At 38.5% G+C, this 17,192-nt stretch overlaps 1 protein-coding gene across 4 annotated transcripts in view; it reads right to left on the bottom strand.

The window, feature by feature from the left end:
• The window catches only part of ADK (adenosine kinase), a 569,500-nt gene that overhangs the window by 27,847 nt on the left and 524,461 nt on the right, over positions 1-17,192 (bottom strand). For all 4 annotated transcript variants that reach the window (XM_064269749.1, XM_064269750.1, XM_064269751.1 and 1 more), the window contains one exon: positions 13,330-13,416. In XM_064269749.1, the coding sequence (XP_064125819.1) occupies positions 13,330-13,416 (87 nt within the window). The remainder of the gene's footprint in view (positions 1-13,329; positions 13,417-17,192) is intronic.

Here is a 17,192-nt window from a genome sequence, read left to right as displayed (position 1 = left end):
GGAAATGAGGCAATATGCAGAACAAACCAAGGAACACACAGATAAAGCAACTGAAGAAATTAAAAAGATTATTCAGGAACACAATGAAAATTTTAATAAGCTGGAAAAATCCAAAGGCAGGCAGCAATCAGAAATTCAGAAGATTTACAATAAAATTACAGAAGTAGACAACTCAATAGAAAGTCAGAGGAGCAGATTTGAGCAAGTGGAAGGCAGAATTTCTGAACTTGAAGATAAAGCACTTAGCACTAACATATTTGAAGAAAAACCCTGTCGTATAGGGTCGTTATGAGTCAGAATCGAATCAATGGCAATGGGTGTGGCTTGGGTTTTTAGCTATCATAATTTTTGTTCATCATTTAGGCAGGCTTGAACGATAATGCAAAAAGGTGGGAAATTACTATAAGGCATTGAATAAATGATTGTAGAGATGGGAAGAAGACTCACTTTAAATATAATGGTTAAACTTATTTTTAACAAACTTTCAGTTTTGTGTTCATCATCCTAGGTGAGTGATTTTTTTTCCAGTGGTGATGTTTTTCTAGCCATCTCCAAGAACTAACAGTTTCTATAGAAAGCAAGCAACTCTTCATTCTGACCCTTGTCTTTTGCACAGATGTGCACTCATTTTTGTCTTTAAGATAGTTAAACAAGCTAGAGAATTTTCAAATCTTCCTTAATGAAGGTATTTAGAAACAAGGATGGCATTGACAATTTTATGTGTCTAGGTCACTTTGTGCTACAAAAACATTTAAGTTTTATAAAGATGCCAAGAGTATCAAGAAAAATTTTTTTCTCCAAAGAAATGTATTGTAAATATTTTATAATTGCTTTACTACTTTCTCAACATCGATTTTTCAGAAAAATCATGCATTTCTTCTTTTGGTACGTGTACAGATGACTGTCTCTTTACATTGCTTTTGGCTCTGTGTTCTAGCATTAGCCTAATAGTGAGAAAAAGTCTGAACAACCCACAGTCATTAAATTCATATATTTAACAAGCCACAATCTTCAAGTCTTGCTCTACCTGAAAGCACGGTTAAAAGTGCTTGACTATTATTACTAGAGGAAAGTTTTAATATAAGCTAATTAAGCTACAAAACTCCCAAGTGATTAACTGGTTTTAGGGGCTAAATTTCTGGTACTCCTAATTATCCTCTGATGGGTTTACTTAGTGTTTCACCAGCATGACAGATGACAATGAAAAACTGCAGTGCAATTCATCCATCCTGACACTGCGCTACGCACAGGCTGCTCCCTCTCCGAGTAAAATCAATACTCTGTTTGAGTAAACACGTTTACAGCTTTATTAGGATGTCTTGCTTGTTCTGTAACAGCTACTTGAAGCTGTGGTAACAAATCGACTCAACTCAGTTAAACCTAGAGAGCTGGGTAAGAGGCCCATCGATAAGGTTGTTATAAAAATAAACTGCAGGAGATCAGAAAGCTGGAGCAAACAGTCTGGTAAATGTCAATATTTCCCCTCACCAAGGATGACAAAAACAGTGAGATCATGTGGAAAGGCTTTTTCCCCCGTCTTAAAAATGTTTCTTGTTTCAGCTGGATAAAGTTTTCCTACTTTTTGTGAACAGCTCTTCTGAATGAAGTTTTCACTTCCTAATCCCTATGTACATTGGGAACAGGAAGTTGATGTAAATACTTGGTATTTTTCCTGCCATTTCAGATTCTTAATTTTCCTTCATATGTAGAGATTTATTTGAGTCTTCACTGACTTTATAGAATGATTCTAATCAAGTTGTCTGGAATACCTGTGGTGGCTTAGTCTTATCTGTTTATTAATGAAACAAAACTTGTATCATCTACATTTGAGAGGTTATTTCAATACAATGCCCACTCTTGTCGAAATATCATAGTCCTGATGTTGTATCTTCAAAACTGGGCCTTTCATATTTTTATATTTAACAAAAGCAACCTGTGTTGGCTTCACACAAGCTACACAATCTCCTGACTAGCGGAAGTACATATAAAATGTCTGCTACCTATTAGGAAGGAGCCAGCTTCCACGGTGGCTATAGCTCTACCAAACAAGGACTTACATATCCACAGGTTGCTCAAAGAACTAGCATCTGGCAGGAAATTCCCACTTATTTGGCTAGTTTAGACTATCCAGATGTGACAAAGTAATGGCTTCCCCCCACTGAAAATTGCTCAGATGTAATCTTTTTTCCTTTCATTTTCTGTGTAGTCTAGTTAGTAAAATTTTGACTTCATATTGACTACCAACTAGTCATGAACTCAAATAACTTGTGACCCGTATGTTAGAAAACACAGATTTTTTTGGGGAAAAGGAAATCAACAAACTTTACATTTTGAAATAACTTAAAAGCTACTGTGCCTGCTAGGCTAAGGTCTAACCTAGCATAATGAAAATCAAAGCCTAAGTGGTGTCAGATGGTGCCGTGCCTGACACGGACAGGAAGTCAATTCAATGCAAAGGTTCTCTTACAACAGCTCAGCACAACACACCCTCCTACACAAAGTCAGCAACTGAGCAGCAATGCATAATATATGGGTAAGTGGTCAGGGCTACTGTTATGAAGATAACTTATTTACTCTTTGTGGTGGTTGAAAATGGAAACCCATCAAGTTCCACTAACATTAGCATGGGACTCCGCACTTAAAAAAAAAAAAAAAAAGACTTTTTAACGCCTCAAATTCGGGAAAGAATCTCCTGAAGAGCATTAAGCAGTATTTACTCATATAGGTAAGGTGACCTTCCACCCTAACCCCTGTCAAAGTATTGTTTTAAAATCATTCCTCTTCATTCAAAAATGTACAAGATCAGGTCAAAGTTTTTATTTCAAACCTAACGTGTGATTTCTTGATGTGTTTCCCGAAATATAAATTTGGCATATGCTTCTGTTTATTGTTAAAGGCAAACATCTTGGATACCCACAGCCAAGAAAAGCAACATCAAAGGCTTCTATCCATTTGGGACATTGACTTTTGACCTATATATTTCCAAGAGACCTACACACCGGACTGCTTAACTGACAACTTTCATTTGGTTTATGAACATGTGTAATTATTGGATCCTGAATTAATAAGCTAGGAGATCTGACTCCTCATCCAATATTTGCAATTAACTTCCTTGGACAAGTCATTCTACCCTTCTTTGTGCCTCACTTTCTTCATCCACCAAATGGGGGGTTGTGGAATAGATCATGGCTTTCATACCTAACATCAACTCAATTCCACGGAGCTGCCTCATGAGCCACCAAATAAAGTATGGATAGGGCCAAATGGAGATTCATTAGATCTCATATCTTTACGATTCAGATAAGACATCTTTTGAAAAAGAGTTTCACTACTGAACACAGTTCAAAAGTCAGAAAACAAGAAAACGAGATTTTTTTTTTTTTTTTTAACACTCCCTTGGAGTACATTCTAAGATATAGAATTGAAAACAAAAAGACTCATTGGGACAAAGTCGTGGCTGTTAAAATAAGATGACAGTGTTTGTTTATGTGACACTGTGTTTATGCAGCTAATTCATAAGCAAGATAACTAATTTTGCTGCTATTTAACTCAATTAAAAAACCTGCACTTTATCAACTGACAATTCTTCACAGCAGGATGGCTCTAAAAATTGAAGAGCGTTTGATGACAGAAGCTAGTTTTTAATTTGCCATTTATTTTTGTGAGCTAGAAATAAAACATACAGATGTAAATTCTATTAGAATGTCAATGTTAACTGGATAATTAAATGAGAAATAAACTGTGAGACTCTGTTCATAATCCAGGTTTGGGAAGTCACATATCTCAAGTGGGACTAGTTGCTAATTTAGTAATCATGTTGCTAATTTTTATTTGTTTTATTCAGATTCCTCTGCTGATATTAAATACCTTACATTAGAGGTGACACTTCATACGAATTATCATATAGTTTGGAAAGGTGTGACTAATGACCTTTTATCTGCTAGATCACAAGACTGGCCAGACTCTATAGCAGCTCTACCCACGTGTGACTTTTATTTATTTATATATGATTTTAATTATAAAGCCAATAAAGGAATATTTTAAAAAGATTCCAACATCATTGAGGCATATAGAGTAAAAAGTAAGTATCTCATCTGTATACCCTCTAGTACATCCACTATTAATAGTTTGGTGTTTATCTCCTTGAGGATTTTCTATGCATTTAAAATTTACACACAAATACATATACACATAAGAGCATTTTTAACAAAATATAAATGGCATCATATCTGTAACTCTTTTATTCTCACTTATCAAGGTATCATTATGCAGAAGGTTTTATATGAAGAAATTGGAAATCAGTCCAAAATCTAACAGCATTCAAGTTATTACTAATCTTGATTTTAGTGCTTTTTAAAAAAAAAAAAAAAAACTAGCAAAATATCTCTGTAAAATAGTTAATATGATTGATCGGTGATTCCTGGACTCTGAATTTCATAGACCAGTGAACTTCCCAAAGAGATTTTAGGGATAAACACAGGGCTGTCAAACTTTAAATTTTGATAGGTAAGACTGTTTTCAAAAATCTGCTCTCGCCGAAATTATTCATAAAGAAAAGGCAATTTAACCACCCAAAGTAGGAGGGACAAGGTTTAAAATTGAATCTATTTAGCTTCATGATAAACTTCCTATACAACTCACCCAGAAACCCAGAACGAATCCTATGCAACTACTCCTCATTTACTGACTATCTCGTTATCTGACATTTCACATTTACAACAATAGTAAAATATCTACTATCTGATTATTTTGCACACTAACAACATACACCTGGCAGTAATGAATGCTGAGGTATAAAGTGAGAGTAACTCTGGCTGTGAGAGTTGAAGTTATGTGTCAGCTTGGCTGGGCCATGATTCTCAGTGGTTTGGTAGCTACGTTATGACATAACTTGGCAGTTATGTAATGATGTAGTCATCCTCCATTTTGTGATCTGATATAGTCATCCTCTATTTTTGCATAATGCTGATTTTCACATAACAACCTGGTCTTTGGAGCTTACCCATGTCAATAAGTGGAGTGGGTGTATTGCCTTTATTTTTTAAATTTTGCTGTTGACTGACGAAAACTCTGTCATGTTATAGATGGCACAAGTCTACAGACCAGGGTTTAGAAAACTGCTTTGGCTATTTCTCCTCACTTGGAGGGGATCATAAGATGATATACTCATGGAGGAAACCCTGGTGGCATAGTGGTTAAGAGCTACGGCTGCTAACCAAAAGGTCAGCAGTTTGAATCCACCAGGTGCCCCTTGGAAACTGTATGGGGCAGTTTACTCTGTCCTGTAGGGCTGCTGTGAGTCGGAATTGACTTGACAGCAGGGGGTTTTATACCAACGGAAGATAATATAGCAAAATGGTTAGGGATAAGGACTTTGGGTCAAACTTTGAGTTTTAATCCTGGCTTACAGTGTGACCACAGGCAAATTACTTAATCTCTCAAACTTCTGAGATCAGAGGAATTGTCTAGCTGAGCCTAGGCTTAGCTGTCAATCCACAGAGCTGTGGGGCTAAATCTGTGAAGTGTGAGAAATGATATTCAGGTCACTAAGTTTTGGGGGAGCTTTGTTATGCAGCAAAAGGTAACTGATACATGTTGCATGAATCGGAAAAATAAAGTAGGTGAAATTGATCAGATTCATGTAATAGCTGGAGTGTTATAAGATTCAAATTAATTTCAATGAACTCACTAATATTTGAGGCCAGGACACTGATAAGCACATATTTTGTCATGTCTCAAACCTGTCTAAAAATGAGCTCTCAAAATTTTGCTTATGACATTTCCTCTAGTCCTCCGCCACTAAAGTCTTATAAATATCAGCATTGTTTTCTTGAAATAAACATTTCTCAAAAACCATCAAATATAGGAAACACAAGGTTTACATTTCAGCTTTGAGGTTTGAGAGCCCACATGGTTCAGACCGTATTTGTTATCCAAATTTCCAGAAGACAAAGTACCATTATCTATTTACATGATACAGCCACTCCTTGGAAACCCTATGGGGCAGTCCTACTCTGTCCTATAGGGTCGCTATGAGTCGGAATCCACTAGACAGCAACAGGTTTTTTTTTTTTTTTAATTTACAGTCTCGTTATCTATTTACAATTGCTTCTAGATGGACGCCATCTAGGATACAGGTAGTCCCTTGGTTACCAACATTTCACTTAAGTACGACCAGTAGTTACGAACCAATCCTTGTAAAGCCTGTCAGGAAAAAACCGACTCAGACTAAGTCTAGAAGGGACGAGGGGCAGGCCTTCAAGTGCTCTAGCTGCCCTCCTCTCTATGGCCCCCGCCTGTTGACAAGCCCAGAGCTGCAAGACTCCCGGCTAATGGATGCGTAGCCTCTCGTAGGTGGCCGCTTCTTCGCAGCGTGCTCGTGGGCCCGGCCCGCCATGCTGAGCGGAACAGCCCTTGGGCCATGCAGACCGTGAGGCCGGCCCTGTCAGAGCTCCGAGGGAGGCCTGTGCGTGAGGGCTGTTGGCTTGCTGCTGCTGCCGTGGTTGGGCGCACCATGTCACAGGGGCCCATCTGTCGCCAGTAGCCACCCAAAGACCCGCTTTGGCACCTGTAAATGTGGCAGAAGCGTGGCCCATCACGGGAGACCGGGGGCCCAAACACCATGTACCTGCAGGTGGTGGCATCTGAGGGCTAGGACTCAGGCGCAGCACCCGGCACACAGCCGGCTTCTGTGGTGCCCCCTTACACAGCTCTGTCCATGCTGTGCAGCCCAGGGCCATAGCAGCACCTCTCTGGTCTTCTGTTTCCCCCACCTTACTCATGTGAGATTTCACTACTGCAGCAGTTCTGGGCCTTTTGGTTCCTGGAAGGCAGGTGGGGGGTGGGCAGTCTTAGGTTCAGGACCTCCGTATGGTGCAAGGGTGTGAATTTCTCTTCCCATCCTCGGCGTGAACATGAGCTACTGTCTGTGGTGAATGTTTCATATTCCTAATGACCAAGTCATCCCTACCTCATTTGATGGTTATAAGGAAAATTTCTGCTTAAAAAATAAAACACAAAAGTTGTCCCACTAAAGTAGAAGAACAGAAAGGTGGTGTTGCTGATGTGGGGTGGGATGGAGTAGGCAGCTGTTATCTTGAACACCATCAAGTAAATCCTCAGCAGACAGTGGGTCATATAAAGGTTTTGGTTTTTGTGTCAAGAAGTGTGAGAAATGATATATTTAACACTCATGAAGCTATTTTCTAGTCTTCTGAGTTGGAGAACAAAGAAAGGAGGTGGTGCAAAAAAAAAAAAAATTCTCAAGAATTCTGAACCACTTTGCACAGCAATGGTGAAGCAGCAACGAAGAAAAATGGGGGAGGAAGGTACAGATGTTTGGTGCAAACAAACAAGGTGAGAATAGATAGAATAGAATCTCTATGGCTCTGAGGTATACACAGGTGTTACATGAAGAGGAAGTAGCATTCTTGTTCTGGAAAATTAGATCTTTTTATCAAAATTCTGTTCCGAACATGAATTAGAAACTGAAATTAATGTTCCCTTTTATTAGATGGGAAACAGTATAATTATTTACACTGTGATTGCTAAGTGGCTTTAAAAGTCATTTGCTTGTTATAGGTAGTATCTTTTAGGGTAATACCATTTTTCTACTAAAGCTGTCATGAGAATTTTGAAAGTAAGAAGTTTTCAGAGGCAGCACAATGACTCTACCATCATTCAAAATAAAATGTTCTAAACTGTGTATAGCTTGTAACCACACTTAATGAAGCTTTTTTTTTTTTTTTTAAATCTTGAGAAGGTTGGTCCTTAAGTAAGGTCTCTAGTCTTTTAACTGAGAGTTGTATCTAAATGCCTGGACATAACCTGTCCATGGTGTACTTACTCACCTTTAGTCTAAAGATGATTTGTAGGTCTTTTCCATATTCCTACAGCTGCCACAAAACGTACAACTAAATCATGTTAGATTAACACAGGCTCGTATTGACAGCCCAGTGGGAGCATATTGATTAGGTCCCCTTTCATGTTATTTGTTATGATTTTTCTTCTTAGTTTCATTTACTGGGAAGACACAGGGGAAGAGATTTCACCGGGAACAATGACAGTGCCTGTCACAAAATGTTCTCAATGTTTCCATTTGTTATTATGGCAGTGACAAAGAGGGTTCCAAATGAAAAGGCAGACCTGCTGTGCTTTGTCACAGCAGGACAACAGGAAGAAAATTTCTCCTGACCTGGGAAATTAGGAAATCATACTTAGAGATTATTGAATTGTCTCCATTTCTAAGGGCACAATCCTAGCACTTGGGCTTTTAGGAGAAATTGGAAAAAGTAGTTTCATCAGGGCTGGTGAGTGACAAATAAGGCAAATGTTAGAAAGTGCTTAAGCTCTCCAATCAGAACAAGGAGGTATGCTTGTAGAGGCTAGAGGGATTTGTCACTGTCACCAAACCCTTGAGATGGAACAATGAATTTAATTTATGTACATTTGGGGTACTCATTTTAAAATTATACACGAAAATCCATGATGGAGTCATATATCTTTTAAGTGGCTAAAAAGAACACATGGCACTCTGGTACTGTGATATGGAATTAGCACATGGTAGCTACAGTCATGCTTTCTCCAAGGACTTGAAATTGATGGAAAGAAAATTATTGTCCCTCAGAGAGTTAAATCACTACAGAGTGGACTGGAATAGAGATATGCAAAGTCACTAAAGACAGAAATACTCTTAGGCCAACAAAACTTGAAAGTAACAGAATGAATATATTAACTATCTAAAGATAGAATGTATTAATCAGAAAGGGAATATATTAACCATGCAATTAAGTAAAGAGAAAAAAAATTACTAGTAAATGTAAAAGTTGTCACGCCCTCTCCATTCCTATCTTAGGTGGAAGGAGTCTTCCAGAGCGGGAGCATTTCTGATCCTAGTAGAAAGGCCCTTCCTGGTATGGAAATGGGAGCAGGAGGTTTTTTTTTTTTTAATTTTTATTGTGCTTTAAGGGAAAGTTTATAAATCAAGTCAGTCTCTCATACAAAAATTTATATACATCTTGCTATATACTCCTAGTTGCTCTCCCCCTAATGAGACGGCATACTCCTTCCCTCCACTCTCTATATTCGTGACCATTCGGCCAGCTTTTGACCCCCTCTGCCCTCTCATCTCCCCTCCAGACAGGAGCTGCCAACATAGACTCATGTGTCTACTTGATCCAAGAAGCTCACTTTTCACCAGTATCATATTCTATCCCATAGCCCAGTCCAAGCCATGTCTGAAGAGTTGGCTTTGGGAATGGTTCCTGTCTTGGGCTAACAGAAGGTCTGGGGACCATGACTTCCGGGGTCCTTCTAGTCTCAGTCAGACCATTAAGTCTGGTCTTTTCATGAGAATTTGGGGTCTGCATCCCACTGATCTCCGGGAGTAAGAGGTTTTAAGAAGTGGATTTTCGAGTCCTTCTTACTAACAAGATCATCTCTATTGTAAAATGGATGCCTCTGGTAGCTTAGTCTGGTGCTATTAAATAGCTGATTCATATGTTGTTGTTAGGTGCTGTCGAGTCAGTTCCAACTCATAGTGACCTGTGTACAACAGAATGAAACACTGCCCAGTCCTGTGCCATCCCCACCATTGTTGTTACGCTCGAGCCCACTGTTGTAGCCACTGTGTCAATCCACCTTATTGAGGGTCTTCCTTTTTTGCTGACCTTCTGCCTTACCAAACATGATGTCCTTCTCCAGGGACTGGTCTCTCCTGATAACATGTCCAAAAGTATATGAGATGAAGTCTTGCCATCCTCGCTTCTAAGGAGCATTCTGGCTGTGCTTCTGCCAAGACAGACTTGTTTGTTCTTCTGGCAGTTCACGGTATATTCAATATTCTTCGCCAACACCATAACTCAAATGCATCAGTTTTTGTCTGGTCTTTCTTATTCATTGCCCTGCTTTTACATGCACATGAGGCAAATGAAAATACAATGGCTTGCATCAGGTGCACCTTAGTCCTCGACATGACATCTCTGCTTTTTAATACTTTAAAGAGGTCTTTTGCAGCCAATTTGCCCAATGCAATGTGTCTTTTGATTTCTTGACTGCTGCTTCCATGAACATTGATTGTGGATCCAGGCAAAATGAAATTCTTGACCACGTCAATATATTCTTCCTTTATCATGTTGCTTATTGGTCTAGTTGTGAAGATTTTTGTTTTCTTTATGTTGAGGTGTAATCCATACTAAAGGCTGTGGGCTTTGACCTTCATCAGTAAGTGCTTCTCCTCTTCGCTTATTCACATAACTCCCCTTATTTGGATTCCATGCTGACCGAGCAGGTTTATGATCTATCTTTCTGTCTCCCTGCAGTGCAACTGATTCTATCGCTTAGCAAAAAGCTCTGGGCTCAAACTCACCAGGGACTGCAGTCCTTCAATTCTCTTACCTTCCAGTTTCTATTTGTTTTCTGCAACAGTCTTAACCTGGAGTCCTCAGAACCCTGTCACAAAAGTTCCTGCTCAATAAATGAAGTTGTCTATTCAGGTAACAAGAAGATTCTCTTTGGCAGAATCAGCCTTTGTCAGGACAGGTGGTCTGTGGCTCTCAGTCCTAGTAATGATAGTTCCCCAAATGTTTAGAGAAGCAGTATAGTGCAGTGCGTAAGAGAACCAGCTCTGAGATTGACTGCCTGGGTCTGAATCCTAGTTCTACAACTTTCTAGCTATGAGACTTTGGGCAAGTTACCCAACCTCTCTGTGCCTCAGTATTCTCATCAGTAAAACAGGGTTAAAAATAATCTACCTCGTGGAGTTTTTCTGAGTATTAAGTGAGTTAATACATGTAAAGTGCTTAAAACAGCAATTGGCTAGTACTGGTAGATGCTATGGAAACCCTGGTGGCATAGTGGTTAAGTGCTATGGCTGCTAACCAAAGGGTCAGCAGTTTGAATCCGCCAGGCGCTCCTTGGAAACTCTATGGGGCAGCTCTACTCTGTCCTATAGGGTCGCTATGAGTCGGAATCGACTTGATGGCACTGGGTTTTTGGTTTTGGGTAGATGCTATATAAATGTTATCTATTACTGTTACTATATAGCTTGGCTTATATAAAATGTGCTGCTCATGCCAACATAAGAATTCCATTGATAAACTCACGTTAAAGTGTTCAGCTCATTCATTGCAAATGTGTTTTAGACAGCATGATCTCATCTTTCAGGACCTGATTATCTTGGGAACTTATCAGGGTAGGTTTAAAGTGAGAAAAATGGCCACCTAATTCAGTTATTACCAGTAAAGTCCTGTCTAGTTTTAGGCTGCCATTTAGTTTCTTTACATTGGTTTCAACAGTGTGTAGGAAATCCAGTGTTGGGATCCTGACTATGACAGAAGTGAATGAAGTGGGGACATTGCCCATGTTCTACACAAGGGCTTGACAAACTATGGCCTGTGGGCCAAAACTGGCCCGTGGCCTATTTCTGTACAACTGGAAAGCTAAGAAAGATTTTTATATTTTTAAAGGGTTAAAAAAAAAAAAAAGACAAAAAAACCAAGTGAAGAAACAAAAAATAAGCAAACACAGAGAGCAATATGCAACACAGCCCAGGTGTGGTCTGTAAAACCTAAAATATCCACTACTTGGCCTTTTGTAGAAAAAACTTGCTCACCTCTGTTCCATACTTTCTCTCCTTTTTATTTACCTCACCGTAGCCCAACAATAAACGTAATGAGGCTTAGTAAGTGGAGTGGTATAAAAAGAAAGATGCTGAAAATCCTCTAAGAAAAAGCCCAAGTGTTTTGATGAGGTAACTCATTTATCATCCTAACCACAGTACAAATGGTAGCTGTTTTTACCTAAGAATAGTCTCTCTTTCCCTCAAAAAGTCTCTAAGTTCTTACCTGGTACTTATAGCAATACAGTTAAGTAGTTGGGTATCTGTAAGGGAATATCTTGTTGCAGGCCAGTGGCTGTGGCTAATTGGGTCACCATCATAACTATGATGACCTCATTATGCTTATGACTGTCAAAAAATAGAATACTTATTGTTTTAAGTATTTTAAATAATGCATATACAGGACGCAAGTTACAAGTTTAAAAGTTACTATTACTCTGAGCTAAGAGTTCTGGTTTAATCAGTTTTTAACCAAGAAATCAATAGTGTTTCCTTAATGAATTGCAGCATTTGGCCTAATTCTGAATAAGATATTTTTAGCCTACATGGATTTATAGCTCTAAAGCAGTATGGAGTAGGAAAATTAACCGCAAAGTACTCTAACATTGTCAATGATGAAGGCTTTCAGAGGAAGGAAATGAAAAATGCAAGCATGACAGTAAAACTGAATGCTATCTGTGGCATATGCTCTTTCCAAAGAATAGGGCCAGGGGCATGCTACCAACTTAATGGTCAACAGTTCATTTAAGACTGGGCATGAATAGTATCAAGGAAGGAAAAAAATGAAAAAATGCATTGGTGGTAAAGACTATGAAAATAAAAGAATCTTTTATTAATGATATTGTTATATTAAAACCATCATATGAACTTAAATAAGTTTCAATGATTCAAATTATTCTCCAGGGAAAAGGAACAATGGTCATCTCCATTTATCTTTTTTTAATCTTGTCTTGTTTGATGTTATGAGAAAGAAACAGATCAGGAGGGACCCCTCTGGGCTACCATTGAGGAATCTAGAGCTTTCTAGAGACTATTACCTAGCATAACTACAATTAACTACAAGCAGTTTAGACTCATCGAAAGAACCTTTGAACCAGATTTTAGGTCAGTCTAAGTCATCAAGCCAAGAATCTTCCAATTGTCTTGATCTTATTTTTGAATACTCATTCCAAAAACGATTTAGTCCATATGAATTTTGCCAGTTCTTACTAAGTTGTAATCAGGCAAAAATTTAACCATTTTATAGTACAATTAACACCCAACTATTGTGTTAGAAACAGATGTTCTAACCAAAGGATATAATTGAAAGGCATTACCCTTATTTATTAGCATATTGTGTAATATTCACCGCAGCTTGTTTTCAAAAACAATGTGTTAACATTTAAGCCTGAAGGGCTATGAATATACTACACACTGTACTTGATGCAGCTTGTTTATGCAATATTCTGACAGATACAATTAATCTTGTGAAAATGACTGGAGTACAGACAGCATAAGAAGAAATTATCTTTACAGCCAAAACACACATTTTTCCTGTAGTGAAATCACCTCATAATAGAATGATGCCAGTACATGGAAAGAACATTAGGAGTTAATTATTTAAAAGAAGAAATTCCAAGTTATTAAATTCATAAATCTTGGCTATGTGGTAGAGCCAAGGGTTAAAGGAAATGTTTAACTTAAAAGTAAGCATAAAATGAATGATTCTGTACCTCCAACAAATGCATCTCCAGCTCCATTGGTGTCAACAATATCTTTCTGGTCTTGATCCAAGACGGCAAAAGAGGTGATGTCACTTTCTGGAGTTAAAGACAAAGAAAGGCAAACTGATTTTCTTTGTAACAATACACAGGGTCACTACCCAGTTAAATTTTGAAGATCCTCCATCAAAGAGAGACAGGGCATGAGCTTCGTATTCTGCACGTGAGTACTTGGGTACCAACCTGCAAAGTTATCAGCACACAAGGCCTTTTTGTAATTTTCAGCATACAAAGACTGTATGTGTTTTGTTAGATTCATTCCTAGGTATTCCACTTTTTTCCCTTCTTTTCTTCCCTTTCCACTCCATGTTCCCTGTGTCCATTCAACCAGTTCCTGTCCCTTCCTGCCTTCTCATCCTGTGTCTAGACAGGAGCCACCCATTTGGTCTCGTGTTACCTGATTATACTAAGAAGCACACTCCTCACGTGTACTATTTTTTGTTTTCTAGTCCTGTCTAATCTTTGTCTGAAGATTGGGCTTCGGGAACGGTTTCAGTTCTGTGTTAACAGTGCATCTGGGGGGGTATTTCATTTTTTTTGGAGTGATTTTAAATAGTAGCAATACCTTTTTGGACAGTACAAATGCTTGAACAGAAACTATGAGCTAAAGAAAGCGCTTGTATGGATTAGATCTTGGGTCCCTAATAAAGCTTCAAGCCTGACTGCGTTCCTGGCAGTAAAATCTTGGATGCAGTTAAAGAGCAGTAAATTAAAAAAAAAAAAAAAAAAAATACTTAGTCTTTTTTTTACAGATAATCACAATGACACAATAAATATATAACAACTGTTCCATTACAATACTTCATGCCAATGTCAAGGATTACTGATTTCAGTTGGCTTATTACAAATAATCTTATCTGATTACTTTTGCACAGTACTACTTTCTTTAAACTACCTATCAACTAGCAAAAAGGAAAGCTAGTACTGAATGCATAGGCAGAACAAAAGCAACAGTGCAATGGGCTTCCATCCAAGGACAGTCTGGACCAGAGCTTGGTTGTTCTGACTACAGAGGAACCTAATACAATACTTTAAACTTGGCACATGATAGTGGAAGGAGTTATTTGTGATGAAATCTGGCCTAGAGGACACCTGCAAACAATTGGATAGTGCTTGTTATTGGGGGCTGGAACTTCTGAAACCACAAATTTGCATCTCTTATGGGGACAGAGGAAACCCTGGTGGCATAATGGCTGCTAACCAAAAGGTCGGCAGTTGGAATCCACCAGGTGCTCCTATGGGGCAGTTCTACTCTGTGCTATAGGGTTGCCATGAGTCAGAATTGACTCGAGAGCAATGGGTTTGGTTTTTTGATGGGGACAGATATGGCCAAAGACTTGTAAACTTCAATTTCACCTAAGATCAAGAAGGAAAAGGAGATCTTAAGAACCTTAAGAAATAGCTTAATAAAGAACCTTAAGAGCCTTAAAAAAGCATATCCTCAATGCCTTCTGCCACCTGCTACCAATGGATACTTCCAACAAGAGATATAGATTTGTTATGAAGAAACCATCCTGCGGGAAAGACTGATATTCAAGAAGAGGACTCACTTAGAGATGGGACTGACCACATGATTACAGATGCTAAGAAAATTCTGTATCAGAAAGATCAATTTAAACTCTTTCTATAACTAACTGTCCATACTTTGTAACACTAGGGACTACATGGCAGTTAACAAGATTTTGATTAGAAATTAGGGCATAAATAACCAAATTTAAAATTCCTAGGGATTATGGAGTATGCAGGAGTTCCTGAGTGGCACAAATGGTTAAGTGCTCAGCTAATAGCCAAAAGGTTGGTGGTTTGAGCCCACCCAGAGGAGCCTAGGAAGACAAGCCTGGCAATCTGCTTCTGAAAGGTTTCACAGCCTTGGAAACCCGATGGAGCAGTTCTACTCTGCACACACAGGGTCACATGAGTTGGAATCAATGCAAGGGCAACTAATAACAACACGCAGTACATACTGCTACACAGGCCAAAGGAAAACAAACAAAAAAAAGATGAAAGCAAACTTTATTAGAAATAATTGAGAAAATTGGGAAAGGGCTATAGTCTGATGTAGGAAAAAGTCTGTACCATAAATATTTATAAAGAAATCTGGTTTTATGACTTTCAAGTATAAGGCATACTATAAAGAGAATTAACAACTATGAACTAAGAACAAACAAGCACTAAATAAGTAAAACAAGCTCAGTTAATGACACCATTACCATTTATAATAGGGTTACAATATGTAATAATCTAACAAATCTATAAAACAGTTTAGGAAATATAAGAATTAATTACTTAAAGATTTGAAAATAAATTATATATGGTAAGCCATATTAGATACAATTCCTTGAGTTGTTTGAAAAAGTTAATGATTTTTGATTGGATAAATCCTTACGAATAAAACCTAATTTACAGTGGAAGGGATTATTTTGAATCTTATTCTTAAGAATAATGACTTCTTGGCCTAAATTGCTAAAAATTTTAAATGAATGAAGTTTTACTATCCTTTTTTTCTGGATATGTGTTTAGACCATTAAGATGCCTTATTCTTTGGTGTCATATAAAGTTTGATTTCCTGAAATATATAGTGGAATTACTGTCCATTTTTTGCACTCTATTAGTCCAAATATAGGTAAACAAGTATATCAGGTATGTAAAAAAAAAATGTAAAGGAGTCATAAATTCAGTACAGGTACAGCTCAATCTTAATTATCTTTTATATCAAGAATGCTATCTTATGAGAACTCCTTTCAAAATAATGACCCTGAAAAATCTCAAGATCCTGAAATACGTTCGAAATCATGGAAGAAGGATTGAGTAATGTTTAATACTATTTAAGTTCAATTATGTTTTTGTACATTCTGATATTTTGAAATGTAACGATGTAAGCTTGTTTACGGAAACCCTGGTGGTGTAGTGGTTAAGAGTCTGGCTGCTAACCGAAAGCTCAGCAGTTCAAATCCACCAGACACTCCTTGGAAGCCCAATGGGGCAGTTCTACTCTGTCCTATAGGGTTGCTATGAGTCGGTGTCAACTCTATAGCAATGGGTTTGGTTTTGGTTTTAAGCTGGTGTACGTAGTCTTGGAAGGAGTATAGGAAGAAGGGCTGCATTGGTTTCAAAGGATAGAGCCACTGCCTTCTGGGTTTCAAAGGGTGGGGCCATGGCCTCTTAGGTTTCAAAGATACAGATCTTCATCAACTCAGTTCCAGAGTGTGGAGCTGCTGTTCACAAGTGCCAGGAGGATGGGGCTGCTGCCCAAAGTTGAGGAGCAGGAGAACAGGGCCTGCCAGGGCTGAGGGGGTCGCAACTCAGATGGGCTAGGAGAATGCGGCTGCCCAAAGCTGAGGGAGCAGGGTTGCCATTCTAGTGGGCCTGGAAGGCAGAGCTGAAACCCAGGGCTGAGAAGCCTCCACCCAGAATCCAGACAGCATGGTCAACACCCAGAGTCTAAAGGGCAGGGCCCTTGCCTGGATGGTCCCAAAGAACAGAAGATTGTTTTCAAGCCTTGAGAGCTAATGTAAATTGTTCTGCTGGTAACCATTATCTCTTGTTTTTAGACTTGTTTGGTGAGAATTATCCTTTCTTTCCTGCCAATTTCTCCTATTTGTAATGGAAATGTCTACCTTGTGCCTGTTCTACCATTGTACTTTGGAAACAAATAACTGGTAGTCTAGACTTCACAGGTTCATAGATGAAGAGGAATTTTGCTCCAGGATGAAATATGCCTAAAGTCTCACCCATATTTGATTTAGGTGATTCAGAAAATGAGATTTTGGACTTGGAGATAATTTAAGACTTTTGGGATGATGTGATAGGGTGAA

Source organism: Loxodonta africana, chromosome 16, assembly GCF_030014295.1.
Source record: "Loxodonta africana isolate mLoxAfr1 chromosome 16, mLoxAfr1.hap2, whole genome shotgun sequence".
NCBI classification, from domain to species: Eukaryota; Metazoa; Chordata; class Mammalia; order Proboscidea; family Elephantidae; genus Loxodonta; species Loxodonta africana.
Note: the sequence above shows the minus strand (reverse complement) of the source record. Positions and strands in the feature narration are given on the sequence as shown.